At 36.9% G+C, this 12,716-nt stretch overlaps 1 protein-coding gene across 2 annotated transcripts in view; it reads right to left on the bottom strand.

Annotated features, from left to right (window-relative positions):
• Positions 1 to 12,716, bottom strand: part of LOC131691160 (acid sphingomyelinase-like phosphodiesterase 3b) — a 331,188-nt gene that overhangs the window by 177,688 nt on the left and 140,784 nt on the right. For both annotated transcript variants that reach the window (XM_058977361.1, XM_058977360.1), the window contains exons 3-4: positions 1,092 to 1,160; positions 531 to 690 (exon numbers count right to left, since the gene is read on the bottom strand). In XM_058977361.1, the coding sequence (XP_058833344.1) occupies positions 531 to 690; positions 1,092 to 1,160 (229 nt within the window). The remainder of the gene's footprint in view (positions 1 to 530; positions 691 to 1,091; positions 1,161 to 12,716) is intronic.

Genomic DNA, 12,716 nt, shown 5'->3' on the forward strand with positions numbered 1-12,716 from the left:
ATAAATCCCATAACATATTCGATTCGTTTTAGTTCAGTAAAAAGAGGGTATAAACCAAATCAAATGCAATTCTAGTAGATTGACCTATTCAGAGACGATCTAGACCGAAACCACAAAACCGCTATTATTATTCATAACGCGTACTTCACAATGGTATTTTTCCCATTCGTTGCGTAATAAAACACATTCCGCACGGAGCAGGTGACATCAGTAGGGAGACATTCCAGAACTGTTCCGCTGATCCACATGGACCCGTTGGAAATTTAGGGATAATAAAAAGCAGCAGGATGCTAGATGAAACAGCATGAACGATTTTCCGGAAACGATGATTCGATTTACTCGTTAAAGCTACTTAAGAGAATGTCAATAACGTTTGATTGACATACCGGGGTTTGAAGAGGAAGTTTGACGATGGGATATCAAAAAATAAATTTAATGTGTGGGATTTCCCGGAAAAAAAACTTCGAAACATTGACGAATGACATATTGAAATGGTAATAATAATCGAACCGTAAATAACCGATACTCACCCGGTCCACAGCACAAACTCAACGTTATCGCCCTGTTTGGATTTCATCGCTTGGGTAGCCGATTCCAGTAGACTCCATGGACTGTCGCACATGTAGTCGCCGAATGTCCCGGGCCGCTTGATGTTACTCGTACTGGAGTGGTGTTCGTTGTACCAGCAACCTGGGTGGAAAGAGGTTGTTAACTATCTCCTATTTACTATTTACTAGGGAGGTTAGAAGTTACGAACAAAATAGTTTGTGAACTTTTCGATTGGATCCTCGTGTTATCAGTGGAATAAAACATCACCAACATCGAAACAGAATGCCATTGATTGAAAAAAACTATTTCGGTTTCGCCACTTCCAACGGACAATCATGAAGGATAACTTTCAACCGCATGCTCCAAAATACCGAATCCAATCACATTCGGACGGGGATTGTCCGTTGAGATTCGAGCCAGTAAGACTTATTACACCCAGATCAGTAAGCGAATATTTTTTTCCATTCAATATCCAATCGGAACTAGCGGGCAAATAAGTTTCCTATTTCTACTCTAGCTAGCCTATAGTGTTGTGTACTTACTTCGAAAAATATCTCCCTTGGTGGTGTAGTACGAGTCGAAATGTAAATCCGTTATATGCCAGAAGTATCCTGCAAACATTCGGAGAATAGATAGGAAACGATATAAAACATGTAAATATTGAATCAAAATAAAATAGCACACATATTTCGGATCACAACCGATGAGCGTTTAGATTAGGGTGGTTCTTTTTCGATGGCAATTTTTTTCTTTCTTTGGGACTGAAGCTAATTTACTGGCAAAAAGATAATTTTACTTCATAACCAAAAAGCGAATATAAACCACCCAACAAAAACACACTCGTATCAGTCGAATAACTGAACAAATTCTTCTATGGCCGGAACCGGAGCTTCATTTCTGTGACCGGTTCTGCTATTTGGACTCTATTTCTTTCATACATCGGACGATCGATGTGTAGGAGTCGGGGAAGGAACATGTGAACGAGACAGATTCCTTGCAAAGCGAATCTTATTTATTTCGTATTTTTATTGCTTGAGGAAACGATATAGATTTTCAACCCCGTCGCCCTTTCGCAAAACGGTTTTCCTGCCAGCCAGCTCTCAACGGTTTGCCGGTGGTTTTTATGTGCCGGTTTCAATATCGATCCCTTACTGTGCCACTTGCCGTGGAACCGATGCTTATTTACCGTAAGAAATATTTTTATGCCAGTCGAATAATTGGTTCGCAATATCAACTGATAAGATTTCTTCGGAGAGCGGTTCGATATCATTTTTCTGTCAGCTTTCTTTTGAATCCTACGAACCGTAGCAGTGGCCGTAGGCACTGATTTGCTTGAATGGTGAGGTAGGTAACAGAAAGTAATGAAGGAAATAGCGAGGGTTTCCGAACATTAATCACTGCACAGAGAAAAGTTGAAGGTTAAGATTTTGACATCAGGAGGAATACGAAACTGGTCAAGGATACTCCGATGTTGATGACTGCACGAATGAGTTTTTCATTGGAGCAAATGAATTCTAGTGAATTGATAGCGGTTCCATACCTATTGAACCCAATCAATTCAGACGTATCTGTTTCTACTTTTAATTGCTAACCCTGCTTTAGAGATTAATGCAATCAAATCGATCCTTTGTATGGAATACACAACCTGGTTTAGTGACAAAATGTCGAAAGATAAAAGGTTGAAAAGATACAATATTAAAAGCCATTGAACGTAAAATGTTAAACAAACAATGAACTCTACCGTTAACTTCCATTTTAAAATAAAAATTTTTAAATTATAAAATACAACAATTTCAATTTTTATTGGTGTTTTTCCATCTTTATAACATGAGTCGTTCTTTATATGATGATTGATCCGCAAATTATATTCCTTTCTCAATGATGATTTCCGTTACGGGGTACAAGACATCACGTTTGAATCACCTGTCGCAATAAGTTATACTGAAAAGGAAGCGGAAGCGGCGGCCCCTCGCAAGCAAACCTGAGATTCACTCGTTTGCCCGGTTACTCAATCATAGGGCTACAAATTAGTTTAGGTCCGACAAGGAGGCGCGACATAGCCACATTGGGCGGCAGTGTTGATTAATTAATTTATTTTTTATTCAATTACTTATTTACATATTTATTTATTTATACATTTATATACTTATATATTCATTCATTTATTCATTTATTTCATTACAATAATTACTATGCTGCTTTAAAAAAGACGAGCTAATTACGCAAGTAACCATAAGCATTAAGCCATTGCACTATATTGGCTATACATTTGCACTAATGTTGCATTGAAACTCCATTACAGCATTAACAACGCAATAATGCTCTATATTAGCATCAATAATGCATAACTGCACAGCTGACATATAGCATTATCGCTTGCTTTATATGCGTATATAAAACTGATGTTACGCGTACATGCTTCAAGGATCTTTAAAGCATGTAAGCTTTACAAGTGCATTTAATGCCATTATAGAGCAAATAAAAAGCTGATATAATGCTATTGTATTGCTGTGGGTTATTTGGTATGCAACTTCTTGAAGATTATATTCGGCATATTTCATTTCAATCGAACATATGCAATATAGTCCAGTAAGCATTAGGGTGGCACAAATTTTAGAATTCAGTAGAACCGATTTAAAACTACTCGCTATACGACCTCATTCAACCATGCAAAATGTTGATTTGATAGGTTGCACTATATTTTAGCACAAGTGGTTTAAAGTTTGTATGTGATTTAATATGGATAAACGATCCACATTATTTAATGTTTCGTAGACACATTCCTATGTATTCTAAAAATATATGCTATGCTAATTTTGGTAGATACGAGTACCGTGTACAACTTCCCCGAAGAGTGTAATAGGCTGTGACTTCTGGTTCAAAAGTTATTCTTTATACTGTGCTTAATTGTCTAAATCGTTGGTGAAAATTGAATTTATCTGGATACCGTAAACCGGGGTGACTTTGATCACCGGGGTGACTTTGATCACTCGAAACTTTTTCGTAGATCGCATATTAAACCAGAATAGTCTACCGAATCATTTTAATTTGAAATGATTTTTACTCTAAACTTATAAAATACTGATTTGTTATACTTTTTGAGTATATTGTTCGGTTTTTGGGTACAAAAACTACAAAACACCGAAATTTGACTTTACCTTATTTTTACAAAGCTTCGTAATAGTGTCTATTTTTTATAAAACAAATAAATCTCAGATTTGAGCAAGAGTAATAAATTACAAGTGAGTTTTTAGATTGGGATGCGCCAAATTTAGTTTTAAGAGTTGGTTTATTTTAAATATTTTTTTTGTGAAACTAGTTGGCAATTATTTCAAATTATTTTAAGCTAAAATTCGCAACAATTTTTTATTGTTCAATATTCCAACGTGTTAAAATGGATGAAACATTTTGTACATTGATAAAGCACTGAAATAAAACAATTTTAGCAGTTTTAAAGGTTTTCAGAATCTTTTATTTATTTTATTGAACACAAATTATACGATTATAAATTTTGGTTACTCGAATTTTGCAGTACATTGAAATACTTTGTATAATACCAATTAACATCTATTTAACAATGAGTATCTATCCTGAAGTAGTTTAAACAAACATTTGAATGAATAACATTGACATCAATAACTTAATGTGGGTGAACATGCAGGTTATCAAAGTCACCCCAGAATACGAAAACGGACTTCAACTTGATATCATTTTTGGAAAAATAGCTGTAATCGGACAATTTTAGGTAAAACCATCCAATCTTGTTCTCCATACATCAGTACATGGTTTAAAAATATTAAACTTGACAAAAATGTGTTGCGTCTAAAAATATGCAATGATTACTTCGACAAGTGATCAATGTCACCCCGGTTTACGGTACTCTGGCTGATACTTCAATCAAGTTAACCGTGATATGCTAGTCATAAACCGAATTAGGCAGCTATCAACCTAGGCGGTTTTATAGTTCAGATGCGAGCGTCATAAACAGACAGTCTGAAGGCAGGCACGTAGCCAGAGGGGGGGCTAGGGGGCTAAAGCCCCTCCCGAAATTTTTCAAAAATGAATTTCAAAAACCGGCGATGTTTAACAAAATTTGTTGCTCATTTGGTTTGAACAAATCTTTGAGAAAAAGTTGAAGAAGGCTATTTCTAACCACCAAAGGCAATGGTCACGAAATTCAGTCACTTTATGCTTTTGCTCGAGCCAGTGCGACGCGAACGATAAAAATAGTAACTTTTATATTGTGTGTCTTGCCTAAAGAATAAAAGAAACTGTTACTATAATTGTTGCTGTAGTAATCTGTCGAGAAGCAAGAAGTGGTGCTCCAGCCAAATACGGTGATTATAAAATTATTGATGATTCGCTTAGGACCGAGTATTCATAATGTGGAACATTTCCTGAAGGTGTAAATGGAGGTTGGACTTTCGGAAGCGAGTTCTACCATGTCAGGCATTTAGCGCTCAACAAATTAGCCCAGACGAAGCCATTCATTTCGAACAACTTAAAACACATGGTTGAGTGTGACAATGCTATAATTAAGATCCTCCTATATATGGACGATGAGAACATCAATGTTCCGCTACAAGATCGGATACCGCTTACTCGCAGATTAATGTCACATTTGGGAGAAATGGAATCCATTTCGAAGGATACCCGAGCAGAATAAAATAACTTCAGAATAGCAAATTTAGGTATATTGTACCCAATATTTGAACATCTCAATAAGGCATTAAGAAGCCTTGCATAAGAGGTAAAATACCTGAAATAATAACTGAGACATGTACTACGAATAATTAGTTGATAATGAAACGAGTTATTATAATACCTGAATTAAAACAAAACCTTTTCAACTTTCCAATAACAAAATTCACTGTATGGAGGTATTCAATAAGGTATTGATTTGGTATTTGTAAAAATTACTGGAGTACATGAAAATACGAAAATAAAGTATTATACCTCATTGAGGTATTAAGCAGGTATTGAAAAATGTTTCTTCAATACCTACCTATTACCTGAATGAGGTATTAATAATCAACTAATACCAGGTTTTGGTATGATACCAGAAAATAGTATGCTCGGGTTATTAGTCAGCTATTTTCTCCTGGACGGGTAATTATTGGGAGCGAGAAGCAAGGAAGAAATCAGATATTCGCAAACATAAAGGCAAAATTGACGAATTGACATAAAGTTTTGCAAAAGTTTCACAGGAAACGGATAATTTGCTGTGATTTGAAAACATACAACTCTAAAAGAAAGCTTCTTTTGCAAATTAGATGTAAGTGCGATGTGTTCTCTTCCATGTGTCGGAAGCAAGTGATTCTGAAATTATTAAGCTCAGCTGTGTTTATAGTTTCTAGTTATTTTGGTGGTGTCAATGATATACACTCAGGTTTTTTTACGCGGGGGATACAGGCCGCGTAAATGAAAACCGCGTAAATTTCAAAATCCGCGTAAATGAAAACCGCGTAAATTTCAAAATCCGCGTAAATGAAAACCGCGTAAATTTCAAAATCCGCGTAAAAAAAAACCGCGCAAAAAAACCGCGTAAAAAAACTTAAGTGTATTTACCTAATTGTACGTAAATTAGAAGCATTCACTAATCAGTGCTAAGTAATTTTCTTTCGATTCGTGAACAAGTTCTGAGCAGTTTCGCTCAGTAGATTAAATTCTGGGTAGTTTTCATTAGTAGATTAAATCATTGAAATATATATTTTACATTGTCCAAAAACCCATGAAATCCGAAATAATACCTTCAAATGTTCAAATATAATATTTACTTAATCTATGCAATCTTCTCAAGTTCCAACGGTTTTGCAAAATTCTGAACGTCAATGAGCTAATGATCTTATTCTTGCATTGTAGTGGAATCAGTAGTTTTTTGCACTTACTTTACATTTTGACTTTTACTATAGTTTCGGGGATCTAGGAAAATCAGTCTACGATATTTTTAATTCGTAAGTCCAATGATATAAAAGTATCTAAAAAGAATCTACTTAAATAAATAAATAGATAGTTATTCTCAGTTACCTGATAATATTGTCGAAGATAGTGTTTAACCCATTCCCCCACGAGAGTCAAATGAAAAAAACATGTGTTTTTCTCAGGATTGTTATAATTACGACATGATCAGTATCATTTAAACAGAAAATTTCATAAAGTTGAGTTAACGCATATTTCGGATAAAGTCACAGAACTAGTAATAGTAATGATCATTAAAATAGGAGTTGAAGTTCACTTTGTTCGGACATTCTTGGCAACGATAAACTTGGATTTTACACTGATACATTTCCATGGAGACAACCTTGACGTTGGTTTCGTTCTCCTGTTTAGCAAATGCGTGTAAAGTTTCGTTAGGCGGGTTTTTGGATATTTTTGTACTCATTCCAATTTAGCGTCTTCTACACCTTGTAAACGAGTAGTCTAGAATGCATAGCATTTTCAATCAGCCCTAAATACTTTGATCTCTTGAAGAATCTTGAGAGAAATTTCTAACTTATAAACTAATAATTATCAAATTTAATTCGTCGATGCACTATAGCTTTTCTTGTAACAGACAACATATTTTTAGGGTTTTTTAGTGTCTATTGTCTTAGTTATGGAATTGTTTTCACTAAGAACATTTCATAATTACATTCAGTTTACTGTAACTATCTCAAGTCATCAGAATTTATACATTTATGCAATAATTTTCAAGCCCCTCCCGAAACAAAATCCTGGCTACGGGCCTGTCTGAAGGACATGAGTTCGGTTCTTAATTTTAATATTTAATTTTTTTTTGCTGCCTGTAAAGCGGGAACGTTATTATGTAGAATTGTTAGTTTCAAATGAAGTAATAAGGGAGATCGTAACCGTTATTTCTGAGTGTTGTTTTATTTTAGTAAATTTATGTTCTAATGTTATATTCACGAAGCTACTCCAATCTTAATCCCAGGATGATTCGTTAAGTTTTGGTTAAAATCAAATCGTGCTTCATGGCCGGAGACACTCTTGCTGGCGTATAGTGGCAGATATTGCCCGGCTTACTCAATTAACCTTAAGTTTACGGCTATAGCAGTTCCAGCTCCACAGGGATGTGGTGAACATCGGTTGAGCTTCAAAATAACGGAAATCTTGCCCGCTTCTGGCTCGTTTTAATTTTAATTTGCTCAGTGTATATTATTGTACAAAAAAAAATATATAAAAATAATTCTATTACACAATTCGATCCCAAGTCCTTTAGATCACATGTTTCGGACGATAGCATCTGGACTATATTTCCGCTTTGCACCAACGGTAAAACTGGTGATCACAACAAATACGTCAAGGTTCACTTGATTGAAGGTTCAGATCGCCGGGTAGCCAGAGATAGCACTATTTTCATAACTTTCAGAGTAACAAAAGTTTTATTTTGCAATAACTCATGAACCGGTTGTCATAGCTATGAACTGTCTTTAGAAGAAGTTGTTATACTTGACTGTATCTATAGAATGTAGCATACAATATATTATTCAGCGGCACCAGGTGGCATATTTATGAATTTAATGAAAATATATTATTTTCTCATAGTAAACTCCATACAAACTTGGAATGGTTTGTGCTAAAACATGCTCCAACAGATTTGATTAAGATTTAACGTAGGAGTTCGTTGAAGAATTACGAATTTTTCTAACTTGGTTCCGCGGTATTCAATTTTTTTCATATCATCGGTGCTATAGCCAATTCGTTGCTTTTAGGATCAGGGAGCTTCTGGATTCAACGCAAGTTGATGAGTGAAGATGGCCACCAACTAAAGTAAACGTAGCGGACGAAGGCACAAAGTGGCAAAGGCTGCCAGACTTTCGGTCTAGTGGTCGCTGGTTTCGCGGACAGGACGTTCTTTGGGAATCGAAGAGCAAATGTACTGGTGATAATCGAGATCAAGGTCGACGAAATTCGTCCCAGTGTCCTACATCATACAGTCATCGAACCACTAGCTCTTCTCGAAATGGAAACGTCTGCTGAGATCGATGGCATATGTCCATCGTTTCATCATGAATCTTCGTAAGTTTGCCGAAGGGACCACCACTGGGGCCACTAACGCAGGAAGAGTTAAAACTGGCCGAAAGCACCATTTACCGGATAGTTCAACAGCAAGCGTATCCTGACGAATTGTGGTTAATCCCTAACAAGGATTCAAATGCTAATCCGTGGGAACGTATTTTGCCAAAAACCAGTCCGTTGTACGAGCTGAGTCCAGCCATCCATAACCACGGTGTCCTACAGATGCGAGGACGTAGAATCCTGTTACCAATCTGGTGTCAACGGATAACCATGCTTCGTAGAGTTATCAGATTCATCATACAGTATTGAACCAGGTTAGATTTAAATTCAACATCTCTCGCCTTCGTTCAGAGTTCGACCGTGATCGCAGAGACTGTCAGCGCTGCAAGATTCGACAATCAAGACTGCAGCCCGCAGCAATGGGTAACCTCCCACCTGCGAGGTTGGCGGCGTTCCAACGACCGTTTTCATACACACGGAACCTCCCGAAAACTACACGAAAACCTGGAACGGATCGATGAAAAGAATCTCATGATCGAAATCGTTGGTCCTAAATGCGACGCATCTTCCTTTTTAAACATATCTGTTATGTGTGTGTCACAGCCCTGTAAACTGCGCGCACCTTTCTATTTCAACCGTCGACATCTGCATGACTCAACACAACCCTGAACGGTCACACGGAAAAAAATCAGTTCATAAATTCGTGAACAAAAGGTCACGATTTCGTGAACTAAACAATTTACGAAAACCGTGACCAAGTTCCTGAACTTATGAATAATAAACCTCGTATTCATGAAACTATTTGTGTTTTCTACAAACCAGTTCGCCCGAATATATACATGGCGTTACATTAGAATGTTTGGTTGGGTTACCGTTGTTGTTCCCTGGATATGTTTAGTTTTTATTGTGATTCTTGTTCATGATTTGGGAACACACAGCCGACAGTCAAACGTTGTTCATGATTTCAAGAGCTTATTCGCTATTCTGGTGAATTCTCATGACGTTAGCGGGATTAAAGTTCATGATTTCAAGATCTTAGTCGCGATGTTCGTAATTTCCATTCACGTTATCGTGATATTTTAGTCATGAGTAGAGTGATTCATGATCATGATTTCAGGATCTTTGTCACGATTTTACTAAAACTTGTAATAACGTGACAATATGAACTGGATATTCGGATCTTTGACTCATTCGCAATATCTGGTTTTGTGAACTATATCATGCACACTATTTGGGGCACTCAGTGCAGTTTCGTTTTCTATCTGGACATCACAATGAACCTTATCAAATGAATAACGATGTTCGAGGTTCTAATAGTTTTTTTTTATATCTACTGCTCGTACCTTTTACTGATCGCTAGCAGCTGGGTATTTCATAAAAAAGTCCATGAAAAAAAATGATTCCACGAATAATACTTCAAATTTTGTGAAAGAGTTCACGTAAAAATTTTAGTACCATGTTGCATGAAATTGTAAGTGATTTGAGATATCTTCTAAATATCACAAGCACGCAAATAGATACTAGATAGATCGTAAACCAAGTACTATGAATCATGAACCAGCTCACGAATACATGAATAATATTTCATGATTTCGTGAACTAATTCACGAGCACGGATATTGGAGCGTCACTAATATATTAGGAATCATGAACCAGTTCACGAATACATGAATAATATTTGAAGAATTTGTGAACCGTTTCACGAGCACGGATATTGGATCGTGACCAGGGTTGTTAATCGATAATTAATCGTCATCGTCGATAACGTTAACCACCCGTCAACGTCATCGGAAACTCCGTTAACGATAATGTATCGTCGGATTCATCGTCATCGTCGATAATTCATCGGTAGTTATCGCGATACATTTTGCGTTACTTTCCCGTTTATTGGAGTTGAAGTTGATGCAGTTAACTTTCAACTGTTTTGAAATAAATAACTATTGGAGGACATGTTGTTGGCAGTTGAAAAACAATAGTTTTGGACATTTTCAATACACAGGGGGTTCGACGATGTCAAAATGGATTTTTTCAACTTTTGGGGAAAGTTTATTATATTGAAGAAGTTATTGGTAAGTGAAAATCAATAGTTTAGGGCATTTTCAATGTACCGTCGGTGCGTCAAAATAGAAATTTTTTCAACTTTTCGCGAATTTTTTATATTGAAGGGCAGGTTGTTAGCGGTTGAAAATCGATAGTTTTGGACATTTTCAATTCACAGGAGGATCCACCAGTGCACAGTGTTTCCAAAGTGGCATAAAGGTGAAAGAAATTCTTTGAACCACGAAAAAAAATTTTTAGCTATAGTGTCTTCAACAAAGTTTATTTATATTTTTTTGCATTTAAAAAGTATTAGTTGGGTGATTAATCCCTCTAAAGCTGAGCAGCAAGTTTTTGTTTGGTCATTTATGACAATAAAAAAACTTTCTTTGGTAAAGTTTCGATGCCGTCTTCCATAGCTGTCGGTCTCTGGTACTTGTTTTTTTGTAAATTCGTTGGCGCTTTTTCACGCTAATGTTCGCCTCGTAGTTATTGAGTACATAATATGCGGTTGATTCTGGTGTATTCAGTACTGGAGCTAACTTGGAATCGAACTAATCCGGATTGTACAGTTCCAGCTTCTGTCACACTATCACCACTAGAGGCATGCGACGGAGGAACAGATCAGCATGGATTTATGATTGAACTTTGGGCATCGCGAACGACTAAATCAATTGTTTTTCGTAAAATCATAATTAACTGCCAACTTATCGATTAAACGTCGTATCTCAAAAAAGGTTTGTGCCGTGGCTCCTTTTGAAGGCAATTTTCTCACTCCCACCACTTAGCGAGTGAACGAAATGGAAGCGATACTGAATAAACAAATTACATTTCCTCAGTTTGGGCGAGAAATTTTCGCGCTTGAGATGCTTGTTTTCACCAAAGTTTGAGCCTATGCCAACAGAAAAAGTTACTTTATTGGGCTTGGTTGACTATTTGTGGGAGAAGTTTCCGGGCTGTCCTAACTGTGTATTTTATTAGTGGAAAACTTGAAAATTATTGTGTTTATGTTTCGGTTTTAATTAAGTTAATAATTAATAGAAAGAGAATTTATGTGCCACAGCACAGTGTTGCTTCAATATTGCATTCAACTTTGGCGTTTTTATTATGTAATTGGAAACCAAGAATACTTTTTTGAGTTGACTATATATTATTTTCTAGAAGCACAAATTATAGCTTTTAGGGAAAACAACCTAAATGCGTTCCTTTCCATAAATTCCTCTCGTGCACCCACATACAGCTTTATGGTCATAACGACCTCTCTACCCTGAGAAAACAATGAAAAGCACCATGAATCAAGGGATAAATGAACCCGGCAATCACGCTCTAGTCGTTGAATGGCACTGGACCGAGAGAAGAAAAAAAAACAACCAACGGTTTCATTTCGCCGTTCCTGTACACTTTAAACCCAACCTATTTGCATACACAATGTTCCACAAATCCAATCTGTTGTCGGCAGCGCACGAACTTCCCATTTCCTCTTCTCCATCGGTCAAACAACAAACACTATTTCGCATTTTGGCTCTGAGCCATCTTTACGCCTTTACGGTACGGGCAAAGCATACTAAAAACAGAAATCCTTTTGGTCCTTGAAATCAGAACCACCCGGTGCTGTACCGCCTCTGCGTTTCCACCGAACGATTCAAATCCTCCGGAGAGCGTTGTTGATGCGGATCGGAACGCCACTTCAGAAAATCGATGAACAAATTGGGTAACATCGTCTTTTATTTACATCTTGCCTTTTCCCCCTTGCTTGCGAAGCTATTTGTATCTGCAGCTTTGCAGTCTCACAGGATTTTGCCTCGTTACATGGTACCTACGAATCAGGTAACAAACAAACGGTCGTCATAAACGACGATACTTATCCCAGATCCCAGTATTACGCTTTTCCAGTGCAGTGCAGCTACAGAACTAGTCGGATGCCTGGTGGAGCTTTGCATCAATAATAAACGGGGAAACTGGGTTTTCCACCCAACTATCGTACCGTGATGTCGAGCAGAACCGAAACAGAACTCATCCATCGACCGGTTTGATAAGGTATTCAATCATTTCTTAGAGGCTAGTGTATTCCGGTAGAAGTGGAGAATCTCAGTTCGGGTTAGTAAAGTGTG

The sequence above is a fragment of the Topomyia yanbarensis genome, chromosome 3, assembly GCF_030247195.1.
Source record: "Topomyia yanbarensis strain Yona2022 chromosome 3, ASM3024719v1, whole genome shotgun sequence".
NCBI classification, from domain to species: Eukaryota; Metazoa; Arthropoda; class Insecta; order Diptera; family Culicidae; genus Topomyia; species Topomyia yanbarensis.